The 15,126-nt window shown below is 38.7% G+C and overlaps 1 protein-coding gene across 38 annotated transcripts in view; it reads right to left on the minus strand.

Moving 5' to 3' along the window:
* Positions 1 to 15,126, minus strand: part of ABI3BP (ABI family member 3 binding protein) — a 436,219-nt gene that overhangs the window by 246,254 nt on the left and 174,839 nt on the right. For all 38 annotated transcript variants that reach the window (XM_073664653.1, XM_073664641.1, XM_073664649.1 and 35 more), the window contains exons 5-6: positions 4,078 to 4,247; positions 73 to 134 (exon numbers count right to left, since the gene is read on the minus strand). In XM_073664653.1, coding sequence (XP_073520754.1) covers positions 73 to 134; positions 4,078 to 4,247 — 232 coding nt within the window. The remainder of the gene's footprint in view (positions 1 to 72; positions 135 to 4,077; positions 4,248 to 15,126) is intronic.

The following is a 15,126-nucleotide window of genomic DNA, read 5'->3' on the forward strand; positions in this document are numbered from 1 at the left end:
TTGGATGCACATTGTAATATCACATTTTCAGAGAAAATCATTACTGCATCACTTCATTCTTTTTGGACATACCTGTAATGTGCCTTTTGGAATTTTATAGGTGTTTTCTAGGTTTCCATTTTCTTTACCTTTAGCTGTAAAAAAAAAAAAAGAAAGTCAGCTTTGAAAATGTCAATCAACAGATAATTTATCAACCTCTGCGTCTAAAAAACAGACTGTCTACAGGTAGTTGTGTTTTTAGCATTCTGTTTTATTAAAGAAGCCCCATTCCTGTTTAGGTTGTTTCGGCTTGATATGTTACATTTTTTCACAATATATTGCAAAGCATTGCAAGGTCCTTCAAATAACTGATTGTGAGGGTTCCGAAAGCTGGCCTCCCACTGATTGGGGATACCTTTTTAATTTTTCATTGACATTGGAGTATAAAGGCTTGTTTTTAGTGGGATGGGTTGTAGTTTTTCATGACACTTTATTTTAAGCCATATAATTTACTAAAAAATTAAACAAAATTCAACGTGGATTTGTTATTATGGTAATATCAAATTTATTTCGTTTTTTTTTTCTATGTTTTATTACTTAAATTCAGTACATTACTTTACTAGTTACAACGGGCCTAAAAAAATAAAAGTACACATATTTGGGATCACTGTGTTCAGAAAAGTCCGATCTATCAAAATATAAAATAGAATAGTCCGATTGGTAAACTGCTTAGTAACAAAAAAATTAAAATGCCAGAATGGTGTTTCCACCACAATATTGCAATACAATGCGATAAGAGCATTGTATCTACCCCAAAATGGTATGAGTAAAAACGTCACCCCTCACCCAGCCCCATATCCCCCCAAAAAATAAAATGCTACTGTTCTTGGAAAATAGCGCAAATGCAACAGCTAAAACATTTTTTTCATATAAATTTCTGAATTTTTAAATAAAAAAACAATATATGTTTGGCATCTGCATACTCATACTGACCTGGAGAACCATATTGCCAGGTAAGTTTTACCAGATAATGAACATAGTAAAAAAAAACTATTGTGGAATTACACTTTTTTTTTTTTGCAATTTTACCGCACTTGGATTTTTTTTCCCATTTTCCAGTACACTATATAGTAAAATGAATGGTGTTATTAAAAGTACAACTCATCCCTGAAAAACAAGCCCTCATACTACCACTTTGACTGAAAAATAAAAAAAGTTATGGCTCTTGGAAGAAGGGAGGAAAAAACTAAAACAAAAAAAGAAAATGGCCCAGGTCTGAAGGGGTTAAAAGAGCCATAACTTTTTAATTTTTTGTTTGATAGAGTTGCTTAAAGAGGACATATTACAGGTCAAAAGTGGTGAGGTCTTGCTCTTTTATTCCTGCGGTACAGTTCCTTAGATATGTGCCTTTTAATACACTAGTATTTTTTATGGTTTTTACCAAGGGGGTGAGTCTCACAGGTTTCTATCAGGGGGGCATGTCTGTAGTCTGCTCTACATTATTACCCTGAGAGCAATGCCCCCTTGGAAAAGACTATAAAAAGTAGGCTTTAATAAAAAGGCCAGTATAAAATGTAATACTCTGGGGAGCAGTAGGAATAAAAGAAGAGCAAAATCTAGCCACTTTGTTTATTGGTACCATTTGGAGTACTTACACAACTTTCTGATATCTCAACAATATATACAAAACTTGAAGCCATTGGCGCTAATATACAAAGTACCACAAGCCTATAGCAGCTGCAGATAATGGTGATTGCTGCCCAAGTACATTGAAAACATAAATAAAACAAATTCCTTATAGTCCCATTATAATTCGTATAATTAATAGATCCATATTGGTCTTATACTCACGAATATGCAAATATGAAATATGAAAAAATAAAACACATAGCATTACACGGAGCATTTTTAATCCAAGTACAAATATATTGTCAGAACTCGTGGATTTTTCAATAATCTTATCATAATGAATAAAGCATATATGGTATTAAGAGAAGGGTAAACTTTTAATATTTAAATTCTCTATTTTTTTTTTAAATAACTTTCTGATATATTTTTATTCATTTTTTTATGGGGATACAAAGTGACCAAAAAATTTCATGCTATAATTTTTCTTTTCTTTTTGCAATTCACTATATGAAATGAATGTTATAATATTTTGTTTGAACAGTTATATAATTTAAACGCTCGGGGTTCGTGCCAGACAGTTAGTGTCCGGTGCTAAACACCGAACACGGACTTCTCCCGGATGTCTATTGCAATGTTCAGAGTTCCAAGAGGAGAGAGAGAATTTTTGAGCTCAAAAGTTCAGGTGTTTTCAATGGGGTTCGGGTTCTGGTTCAAGTTCAGGTACAGTTCTGATACCCGTACTGAACTTTGGAATAAAGTTGGGACCAGATACCAGAACCACTTCCACAGGTCCACTCATCCCTAGACAGTTATAGATGTGGCAATACTCTGAAGGCAAATGTTTTTTTTTATATTTTTTTATTTCGGTTTGAGAAAAAAGAGGGTGATTTAAACTTTTATATTTTTTAAAATAGATTTTACATTATTTTTAAAAAATTGTATGGATTTTTTATAAATCCCCCTGTGGATTGTGCTCCTGTCAACCTGTGATCACTTGATTGCTGTTCAATACACTACAATACTGCAATCTTGCATTCTAAAATTGATATTCTCCTATGAAGCCCAGCCTGTGTACAAATATGTGAGAAATTGGGGTCTTTAGCAAGCCCTGGCTGCCATGATAACATCATCAGCACTATGTGATTGTTTTAAGAGGAATAGAATGATTTGGTACTGAAGGGTTAGCTTTGATCATAGTAATTAGACTAGGATACTGGTAATATAACATCTCCTGCTACATACAGCTTAGGGCTTAAAATTATTGACCTATCTTAAAGGGGTTGTCCACCTTCAACAAATATGCCTGTAAAGACATATAAAAGTATAAAATAGTAAATAAATACTTACCGGTCTGATTCTCTGTCACTCAAGTGAGGGACACTCCTTTGGTGTCTACAGAGCCCAGAAGTGTTGACATCCCATTCTCTTGTCAGCTGACCATTGAAACCTGAAATTGGCTATAGTGGTCAGTTCACTGGAACAGGATCTTATCAGATGTATATGGGATTACATCTAGTTCCACTCAAAAAGGAATGTCATCACTTTCTGGTTCTGTTGGAACCATGGGATTGGCCTCTGCTGAAATTATGAGGAATTTGACCAGTATTTCTTTATTTGTTATTTGAAACCATTATATGTTATTCCAGACACTTCTATTTAAGTTGGAAATTCCTTTACGGGTAGGCAATCAATTTTAAAGTGCCACTTATAGCACTCACTAGGAATCAACAGAGTGGAGATATTCATTTACTTCCATGGGAGAGAGTTCTTAGAATACACTGTGATTTGCGCAGAGGTCCATTTACAGAGAGGAGGAGGAGATGAACTGTGACATCAGCTGCTGAGATTGGCATGATACAGTATTATTTGATTCTTGGCTTATAATAGAAGTGTAACATTTTATTGCAATTCTGCCTGTGATAAGATGATTCTGGCTAAAGATGGGGCAAATTTATTCAGAGGACCCAGTCCATGGACCTGTCGTACACTGTGGCCATCAGACAGGAGCTCTGCAAAGCGCATCCTACCTACAAGTATCTGCGACTCTTATTTTGATAGGTTAGCCTCACACGACATCACATGGGCATTACTTCTCACTAATGAAGCTGTGCCAGGTTGGTCAATCTAAAGAGGAGCTGGGTATGACATCATATAAAAGGAAGACTACAGGGCTTCCCATTTGGCGGCAACAGATTACTGATGTGGCTGCTGGGCCCGGTTCTGCAAATCGATTCACACCATCTCTATAGCTGGGAAGTGATTCCTGCAGATCAAGTGTGAGCCAATTATAAGGCTCAATGGGTTTTCTGAAAAGTATAAGATTTCAGTTTTTTTTCCAATATGGTTGGTGACGTAAAATTAGAGAATAAAAACAATGTAAATTCAACCTATGGGAGCAAGTAGAATTACTAAACAACAAGAGTTAGCTCATGACAGTTCATAAAAATAGGATATACTAATGTGACTTACGATTTGTTTTATGAGATTGAGACTTGCTCCAAATTTCATCCTCTGAATTGTCTTTTACTCCAAATTCATAGAAAGTGTTAGGCTTCAGGTTGTCTACTACTGTTTCAGTTGTTGGGCACAGCTGGAAATGCCAGTCTTTATTCTTTTCTCTATACCGAACAGTGTAAAATCTGTGTGAAAAATTGTAGTGAAGTTATTACTCTGATGTTATGTTATGAGAGAATTGGGATTTGTTGGATCACTAGACTTAACATATATTATGTTGTAATATGGCTCCTAAATCAAAAGACTGTGATACATTCTTGGCTCCTCTTCTTGTAAATAGATTAAACAGTTTATACATTTCTGTGAATAATGGTAAATATAACAAGATAAAAAACTTTTAAAAAAACCCTCTTTAGATCTATGATATAATGTATCTTCTATATAATAGTGAAAAGATATTTCTATTTAGGATGAGCTGAGCCTTCTGCCACGTAATCATTAGTTATCAATTTGTATCCTACCATGCTGTAGAATTTTATCATCTGCTGCATTTAAGAGCTGCTGAAAACTTCTTGGATATCATCTGTAACATGTTGTTGAGATTCTGCTTTCAATTACATTTCACAGATTAGGCTTACATAAAATATTAAATTCTGCTAGTTGTCCTTGGGAACGCACAGTGGTTTAGAAACATTCTGCTGCCATGCATGCAACCAAATATCTTAATGCCAACTAAATAACTACTATCTGATTCCTCAAAGCATTGGGATTACGAAAGTTGTGAAAGAATAATATGGAACTCAAAATCAATAAATCTATAGCAAAGTATTTGTGGTGTTTTTTTACTTACATATACCATAGTTGTAAAAAAAAAATTGTGAACCTTCTAAAGAGCAGTCACGACATTGTAAGCATCAAGTAAAACCCCAAACCAGCCTTCCACCCCCCATAAATATATTTTGCTATGAGCCCAGATCAGAGAGATTTATGGTATGATTTGAATTGGATGGATTTAGTACATAATGGGTTTTAACGTCCTACTTGCGTAAATAAGCCTCTTAAAACTACAAGATGTTTTGACATTATCTGGTATGGTTTCTTATACATCTATATATACAAGATAAAGGAATATACAGGGTGGGCCATTTATATGGATACACCTAAATAAAATGGGAATGGTTGGTGATATCAACTTCCTGTTTGTGGCACATTAGTATATGGGAGGGGGAAAACTTTTCCAGATGGGTGGTGACCATGGAGGCCATTTTAAAGTTGGCCATTTTGGATCAAACTTTATTTTTTTCAATGGGAAGAGGGTCATGTGACACATCAAACTTATTGATAATTTCATAAGAAAAACAATGGTGTGCTTGGTTTTAACATAACTTTATTCTTTCATGGGCTATTTACAGGTTTATGACCACTTATAAAATGTGTTCAAAGTGCTGTCCATTGTGTTGGATTGTCAATGCAACCCTCTTCTCCCACTCTTGACACACTGATAGCAACACTGCAGAAGAAATGCTAGCACAGGCTTCCAGTATCCGTTGTTTCAGATGCTGCACTTCTCGTATCTTCACAGCATAGACAGTTGCCTTCAGATGACCCCAAAGATAAAAGTCTAAGGGGGTCAGAACGGGAGACCTTAGTGGCCATTCAACTGGCTCACGACGACCAATCCACTTTCCAGGAAATTGTTCATGTAGGAATGCTCGGACCTGACACCCATAATGTGGTGGTGCACCATACTTGTTGGAAACGTGCCATCTTCAGTGCAAAAAGAGGGCAACACATCATCATATAGCAATTTCAGATATCCAGTGGCATTGAGGTTTTCATAGATGAAGAATGGCCCCACTATCTTTGTACCCCATATACCACACCATACCATCAATTTTTGTGTTCCAACAGTCTTGGAGGGATTTATCCACTGTGGGTTAGTGTCAGACCAATAGCAGTGGTTTTGTTTGTTAACTTCACCATTCACAAAAAAGTTTGCCTCATCACTGAACATAATGTTCTGTGTAAACTGAGGGTCCAGTTCCAATTTTTGTTTTGCCCATTCTGCAAATCATGTGCGCCGATCTGGGTCATCCTCGTTGAGATGCTGCAGCAGCTGGATTTTATAAGTGTGCCATTTGTGAGTAGATAATATCCGCCGAAGGGATGTTCGACTGATGGCACTCTCCAGTGACATGCGGCGAGTGCTACGTTGTGGGCTCTTGCTGAATGAAGCTAGGACAGCCACTGATGTTCCTTCATTAGTGACAGTTTTCTTGCGTCCACATTTTGGCAAATCCAACACTGAACCTGTTTCATGAAATTTGGCAAGCGGTTTGCTAACTGAAGCATGGGAGATGGGTGGTCTCGTAGGGTGTCTTGCATTGAAATCTGCTGCAATGACCCGGGTACTGCGTTCACCAAACATCAACACAATTTCTATCCGCTCCTCACATGTTAACCACTGCGACATGTCAATGGCTGTAGACAAAGAGAAACTTGTAAATAAGTCATGAAAGTTACGCTAAAACCAAGCACATCATTGTTTTTCTTATGAAATTCTCAATAAATTTGATGTGTCACATGACCCTCTTCCCATTGAAAAAAATAAAGTTGGATCCAAAATGGCCAACTTCAAAATGGCCACCACAGTCACCACCCATCTGGAAAAGTTTTCCCCCTCCCATATACTAATGTGCCACAAACAGGAAGTTGATATCACCAACCATTCCCATTTTATTTAGGTGTATCCATATAAATGGCCCACTCTGTATAAGGCTGTAAAATTCAAGTCAAAAGAGACTCAAGGCAAGTCCATGAATCACGGTCCGTGTTTGGCGGAAGTCTGAATGGGCAAAGAATATAGTGAATTATTCTCATTTAACCACTGTAGCGTCGGCATCTCTGCCTCATGCTCCTCTCCCCATGCAGAGACGCGGACCATCTTGTCCCGCTCCTGCGTCTTCCAGCAGCACTGACGCTGCCCGGGGTGTACGCACTGCACTCAGATCCCCTGGCACAGTGCTTAGGGCACGTGCGCACACTCCCCACTTCTTAAAGGGGCCACGCGCGCAGTCCTAAAGTGTCCCCAGCCAATGGCCGGAGGACACTAACTATTTAAGGCACCTCCTCCAACATGGAGGTGCCTGTGCAACGTTGTTAGTTTGAGTAATAATACTCTTATCAGTTCTCAGGTAAATGTATCAGCCTGCCTATCAGCCGTGCCTGCCTATCAGCCGTGCCCACCTGCCTGTCTATCAGCCATTCCCTCTTGCCTGTCTACCAGCCGTGCCTGCATGCCTGTCCATCAGCCGTGCCTGCCTGCCTGTATATCAGAAGTGCCTGTCAGTGCCAGCCTCCTGTCCTTGGGGGTCAGCTGCCATCCATCCGAGGTCAGTCCCGGAGTAGCACCTGGTCTACCTCCCTCGTCACTCCTCGGATCATGGAGTCGATAAGCCGCCGTAAATCCAAGGTCGGATTTGGTGAGGCACTTAGTTACGCCTCTCCGGTCTCTCCTCGCACCACGGCACAGTGGTTCCACAACACGTCCCGTTACAACCACTTTAGTGAAATATTGTATAATGAGTATGTCCTAACTTCACAATGTCAATATATTACTAAATATTTTGCAACATTTCTGTCAATGTATTAGGTTAAGTGCTCACGTAGCGTTTTTGATGTGTTTTCGTGGCGGTTTTTCTGAGCGGAAATGCCGTGAAAACTCATAAAAAATGGTCTGCCAGCTATTGCAATGGTAATCCTGATGTGCTGTGCACATGATGCGGAAATTTCCGCTCGGGAAATTTCCGCTCTTCTACAGCAGTGACATCAGTGATTGCCGAGGGACAATCGTTGGTGGTAATCGTGGACTATGTCGTGATGACGGACAGGTGAGGGATATGGTTATTTGTTATTTTACTTTTTTTCAGAAGATCGAGGGATTCGGGGACTGAGAGAATAGTAACAATTTTTTTTAAAAACCGTGTGTTTTTTATTTCATTAAAATACTTTATTCTGGCCGTGTATTTATTGAAAAAGCGGCGACAACTTTACTACGCGGTTAGTAATGGGGGTGTCTTATAGACGCCCTCCATTACTAACCTGGGCTTCACGTCAGCCGCTAATACAAGGCTGACGTGAACCCCAACCCCACTACCCCACTCGCCACCACTAGAGGGCAGTGGGAAGAGCGGAGATTAAGTGCCAGATTTGGTGCATATTATGGATGCGCCATTTCTGGGACTGCTGAGGGGTGATATTAATAGCCGCGGAGGGGGCTAGTATTAATGGCTTCTTCCCTGGCAATTAATATCAGCCCGCAGCTGTCTGTTTAGCCTTTTCTGGTTAGATTTTATAGGGGGACCCCAAGTAAATTTTTTTCTGGAGTTCACCTGTAATCTAGCCAGTAAAGGCTAAACAAACAGATGTGGGCTGATATTAATATCCAGGGAACATTTTTGGCTAATGGCCCCTTCCCTGGCTACTAATATCAGCCACCAGCAGTCGGCTTTCCCTCTGCTGGTTATAAAAATGACGCGGGAGCCCATGCCATTTTTTTTTAATTTTATGCTCTGTGCCCAAGATCCAGACGTAGCAGAGCTTTGGACGCATATTTTTTGCTGCGTCCAAAGCGTTGCATTCTATTGAACGCAGGTAAATGCACATGTGTTCACTGAACTATGCATATTTGCAGCATTCTATACATTCTAGTGGTCAAATTTCTGTTGCGAAGACTAGCAACTCCGCAAGAGAATTTTACATGCTGCGGTCCTGAAAGACGTGCCACATGTCAGTGTCCACGGGGGATTTGCAGCCTCTGATGCACGCATAGTGAACATGGGTTTTCTAGAAATCCCATCCTCTATGCTGTAACATCTGGACGCTGCGGGTTTGACGCTGTATAAACACTCAGCGTCAAACCAGCAGCGGCACCTGATCGTGGCCAAGTACCCAAACTCACCCACAGCACATCAATTTCTGTAGCGGACATGCTAGTCTCTGCTGCAGATTTTGACCGATTGAAGTGTCATTATATGCGGTGGATTCACATGTACCGACAACAAAAGTATGGCATTAGATCACCGCGTTTTGGATGCAGTAAAAATACGCTGCGTCCAAAGCGCTGCTGAGTGCTGATTGGGGGGACGTAGCGGCTAACCAAACAGCTGTGAGCTGTTAATAATAATCAGAGACCATGTTAATGGCACCTTTCTAGGCTAAAAATAGCAGCTCACAGCTACCCCAGAAATTACATGAATAGAAATGCTAATGAAGATTGAGTGAATGGGATTAGCTGACACCTAGCTCTTTTGTTTGGTGATGACAAGGCATCAATCAGACCCTTTCATCACCAAACCTAATTAAAGAGTTAAATAAACACACAGACACAGAGTAAACACTTTATTTGAAATACAATAGACACATTCTTTAATCATTTAAATTAACCAATATACTCACCCCAGTTCTGACGGTAATCCAAAAAGCAATGTCCCACCAAATAACTTTATTTAGCTCCAAAAAGCATTCATTGATGTACAAAAACGCTTTAAAAAATGCGTCAAAAACACACGTGTTTTCTGCAGCATTTTTCCTGCCAAGGAGGTGCAGAAACGCTGCAGAAATTTCTGCTTCAAATCCTGAATGTGCGCACATAGCCTTATGTGGTAAAAACACAGACATAGAAAAACGGCAAAAAGGAGTCGTTAAGGAGCAAGCGAGAGTGACAGAGAAGGGAGGTCATTAATGAGCAAGCAAGAATGTCAAAGAGGGATGAAAGCCTTACAAAAATACAGGACTCGTTTATCTTCTATAAAGGAAGAAGACCTCAGGAGAGTTACTCAGAAGAACCATAGGGCTGGAGAATCTCAGATACTGGCTTCTAAAATATGGAAAAAAGTGGCAATCTGATGTGTACACCAGAGTGCCATGTCAGATCAGACACAAGTTCAGCATGTACTGAGGATTAGTTGTTCAATATTTACCCATAAAAGTACCAAGACTGCATGTACACACTGGGGTTAGAGGAACAAATGACTGGGTATTTGGAATGAAAGCCTGTGTCTGTAGAAGTGGTAACAAGTGGTCAGAGTGCTACAGTTGTGTCTTGAAAGAGAAATACCATTATTTTTTATTAAGCTCAGATTTATTGCGCTGTATTAAGATGAAGTAAAGTGGTTCTCTTAAAGTGTAACCATCATTTTAATTTTTATTTCATAACTTTCCCATTACTGAGATAGGAGATGAGAGCTGTTACTATTCAGATTCTATTCAGAGGGAAGGAGGGAGGAGCTAGTTGCTGAGCTCCTTCCCCTTCAATATAGATAAAATCTCACCAGTAACAGCTGCCATCTCCTCTCTCACTAATGGGAAAGTCTGTCTTCACTGAATACCTATTCTACCTCAGAATTTAGAATTTTGATAACTGACTGATAAATTCTGTCAGAGGAAGAAGCAGATTTCTCTGATAAGATATATTACAAATTTACCATATATTCGGACTCTAAGACGCACCGGACCATAAGACGAGCACCAAAATTTCAGTACGAAAATAGGGAAAAAAATGTAATGTGTCAAATGGGGTCTTACAGTCCGAATTCAGTTTACCTGCGAGGGGTGGCGGTGGTGATGGAGCGGGGACACAGAAGGTGTCCGAAGCCCCTGCACTTCCATGTTTTCTATGCGGTGGACTCTGGGAACATGGTCGCCGGAGGCCGTGCAAGAGCAGATTTCGATCTCGGGAGCCAAGATCTCGGGAGATGAGGCGGCCATTTTCCTGGAGTCCATCGCCTAGAAAACATGGAAGTGCGGGGGCTTTGGACTTTCACAAAATTCCAGCGGAGCCCCAGCACCGCCGAGTATTGCCAAGGTCCATCAAACACCCCCTCCTACCACCCTGGGACTCGCAGGGTCGTACCTCCTGATATCCCTTCCTTCAAGTGCAGAACCCAAAGCATCGCCTGCAGTATCGCCCAACTCTTGCTGCCGAGCACCGCTGGTGGGCTACAAAAAAAAAATTTTGAGGAAAAAAAGTGCGTCTTAGGCCACAGCCCCACTATCAGTATTTGGTCAGCATTTTTTCTCAGGAGTGGGAGCCAAAACCAGGTGAGGAACAATCAGAGAAAAGGTATAATAGAAACAATAATAGAAACAAGGGCACCAATTCTGCATTTACAGGTGCATCTCACTAAATTAGAATATCATCAAAAAGTTAATTTATTTCAGTTCTTCAATACAAAAAGCGAAACTCATATATTATATAGAGTCATTACAAACAGAGTGATCTATTTCAAGTGTTTATTTCTGTTAATGTTGATGATTGTGGCTTATAGCCAATGAAAACACAAAAGTCATTATCTCAGTAAATTAGAATACTTTATAACAACAGCTTGAAAAATGTTTTTAAAATCCGAAATGTTGGCCTACTGAAATGTATGTTCAGTAAATGCACTCAGTACTTGGTCGGGGCTCCTTTTGCATCAATTACAGCATCAATTACAGCATCAATGTGGCATGGCATGGAGGCGATCAGCCTGTGGCACTGCTGAAGTGTTATGGAAGCATTATGAACATTTTTATGTTCACGGTCAAGGGTTGTCAGAAGATAATGTTTACAGTACCTTTTGAAAAAGTTAGTTAATTGAAATGACAACTATATAGACACCAGAAAACTATTCTTTTTTTTCTAGGCCACAAAATATAATAATTATTTTCCCTTTCACTAGAGGGATGTTATTTTAGGAGAAGGCTTAAAATTAAATTATATATTTATATAGTTTGGTACTCAGTATTGTGTCATTTATATATTATTTATAGAAATCTCATGCCCTCTGTGTTTTTTTTTACGATGTGTAAATTCACATGCGGTTAGTTCTTGAAATCCTCAACATGTCAATTTCTCTTGTGGATATGCTCAGTTTTAGTTTTTAATTTTCCCCATAGAATTGCATTTGATGAAGAAAATCCACAGGAAAAGTGGCATATGTATTTTTAGTGAGTTTCTGTTGTGGAAACACTAAATATGCATGTAGTCTGTACATGACTATCAAAAGCTTTTGTCAAAGCCAAATACCAGGGAGAATCAAAAACAAAGCAGCTTAATTTAAAATATGACATACTCGAAAGAGACAAGAACTGCAGCGTCAAAGACGCGATTAAAACTCGTTAAAAAAGCACTCAAAAACTCAATGAGAGAAACGCAAGTAACCAAAATTAGCTAATAGATTTAGTAATTGTTGCAGGAAATCTGCAGCATGAAAAACTCACCAACTACTCATTATGGGAATGTGGCTTTACAGTCTAATGAGAAGTTTTAACATTTTTAATACTTCACATTCATATACTACAAACAGAGATCTTAGAAACTATTAGGAATTGATACATTACAAAAATTAGAAAACTGCATATTTTTAGGAGACAATATTGAATCTTTATTTAAAAGAATATCCATTTTCTAAAGCAACCAGAATTGCCATTTTACATTAGTTATAAGTGGCCTTTCCTAAAATTACCTTTGCGATCTTCTCTGACACACATCTTATAGGTATTGTTCACAAAAAAACATGAAAATCTGTAACTCAAACCTCATATCTATGTTTAACATGACTTTTCAATGTCAATATCATGCCTTAAAAGAAATAAAAAGTATTATTAGACCCTTGTGCTCCAGAGTTGTTGATTTTAATTCACAAGATTAACCTGATATTCCATATTTTCAGATGGCCTGAGGGTAGCTGCCATTCTAGCTTTCATTTGCATGTCATAACACAATGACTTGTACAAACTTCAATAATCCTTACTTATTGCTCCGTCAATTTAAACAATAAGGATAAGCTTGGTTTGGAGCTTTCCTGAAGATATCCACATTACATGGTATCTTAGCACGATGTACTTTGTCTGTGATAACACAAAAATAGATCTATAATAACTTAGGAATGCATCATGTCTGCCACATATCACCTAGATGGACTAAACAATGCAGATATGCTTCTATAGCAACAAAACAGCAGAAAATCAGGACCCAATGTTTATATTCGTCATAAGCTCTAAGCTACATCATCTCAGGGTATAATTGTCAGGGCTAATTAGCAATGATGATTTATAGCTTAGTTTTTATTTTATTTGGAATAACTGCAGATTTTTCACATAAATTCCAATAAGTAATATACCAAATTCTCTTGTATTATGATGGCTGTATTTACAAGTGATACGTACAATCTGGGTAATTCACCTTCATCAGCAAACCTACTTCATGGACAGCCAAAAACACTTACTGGATATTATTTATTATACTTGGATTTCTAATCTAAAAACACATGTAAAATTATATTCAGCTATTATTGTATTGTTCATACATTTCATTAAAATAAAGGATTAACAAGGATGAGATGACACTACAATATTTTTGTTTCATGTTCTAAACACAGCCTTTAGTTCTGGTTGGGTCACATCTAATAACTGATCCTCACACAAATCTTGTTAAAATGTTTGGTATTTGGATGAAGTCCAAAATGAATTCTGGATCCTTTATAGGCCTGTGAAGGTTATGGGAATAACTTTGTAAGGCATAGGATGCATAACAGACACAACTGTATGCTGCACATCCAGAAGTGAAGCTAGTGGTGTGCAGTGGAGACCAACTCATGGAGGGACCCATTAGCAAATTAGCAGATTGTTGAATCCTCTGAACCCCACTTCTTCCTTGGCAAGAGAAAAACTGCATATTTTTCCAGAGAGCAGAGGACTCAATAAATCTTTATACTTACTGTCATCTTGGTTGTTATGTTGTTATGCATATGTATTGACCATGATGATAAAGATAAAGTATAAAAAAAAGTTTTGGGTGCCCTGATCCACAAGCTGATGACATTGCGCAGCTTGCAGAGTCCAGTCCACTTTCTATGTGTATCAGGCTGTCTGAAAGTGGACCACGACTTCTCAATGTCACATAACTGCAACTACCAATTGCTTTTCCAGGTATCTGGAGAGGGGGTCAGATGAAACATATATTTTCCTTGAGAAAAAAGTTTAAAGGGTTTGTCCACCTTTTTTGTTTTAAAAACAGACCCACTGATATCTGAAAATAAAAAAATATACTCACCTACTGAACTTCCACCACTCCTTCATACTGCAGCCTTGGTCCCTCACCGACTTTCTCCAAACAGTGGCCTCAAGGTTCACCAATGCGTCACTATTGTGGCCAGTGGTACTATGGAGCAGCAGAGGATCAATAGTAGAGTATCTTTTTATTTCACGACAAACCCATTTTTAAAATAAAAAAAAGGGGTGACACACTCTAACTACGCCTATGTATATCTGCTGCACAACACCCTAACTGCGATCGTAGGAAGTTAAGTTGTAAGAAGAACGCAAATTTCACCATGTGTCAAATTATGCCATCTAATATTCAAATGAGACATGATGTCTTGGCATAACTACCTGGTACTTGTAATAATTTACAGCAGGATACATAACCATTATTGCTCCATAGCCACATCCATGATCTGGATGATTACTAATGACAAGTGAATATTTAGAAATGTAGTGTCTGGTTTGGCTTCTCATCCTAGATCCTGCTGCTAGGATTGTTAAAAGGTTGATATTGACTTTTAGGATTGATACATCCAGTAAGTGACTCTTGAGTTCAAGTCCTCTTCCTCTCTGAAGAAGCTAATTACATATTTAAATTCCCAGAGGACCATTACATGGCCTCCTATACAGTAAGTCTCGTAATGCCAGCTTAGCACTCTCCACAAGGAAAAATGTTCCCTATTAGGCCTCCAGTCAGAGGCCTGTCATCTAGCCAAATCAAACCCAACTGATCCAATCAAATCCAGCTCCAGTCAAGCTCTTTAGTGCAAACACAGCTTTAGTAATGTCAAAGTGTCTCCTCAAAATGAGGTTTCATAAACTTACATTGTAAAAGCGACTTCCGGTCCACACATAAGCCCCAATGTGATCCAGTGAGTAAGAATTGAAGTCACATGAGTCAAAAGTGGACAGGAGTGGAGGAACCCAGGAAAGACGGCAATTGATAAGTATTTCAACACAACTACACTACACATACAT

The sequence above is a fragment of the Phyllobates terribilis genome, unplaced genomic scaffold (assembly GCF_046119375.1).
Source record: "Phyllobates terribilis strain yellow unplaced genomic scaffold, ASM4611937v1 Scaffold_2__4_contigs__length_985480577, whole genome shotgun sequence".
Classification (NCBI taxonomy): Eukaryota; Metazoa; Chordata; class Amphibia; order Anura; family Dendrobatidae; genus Phyllobates; species Phyllobates terribilis.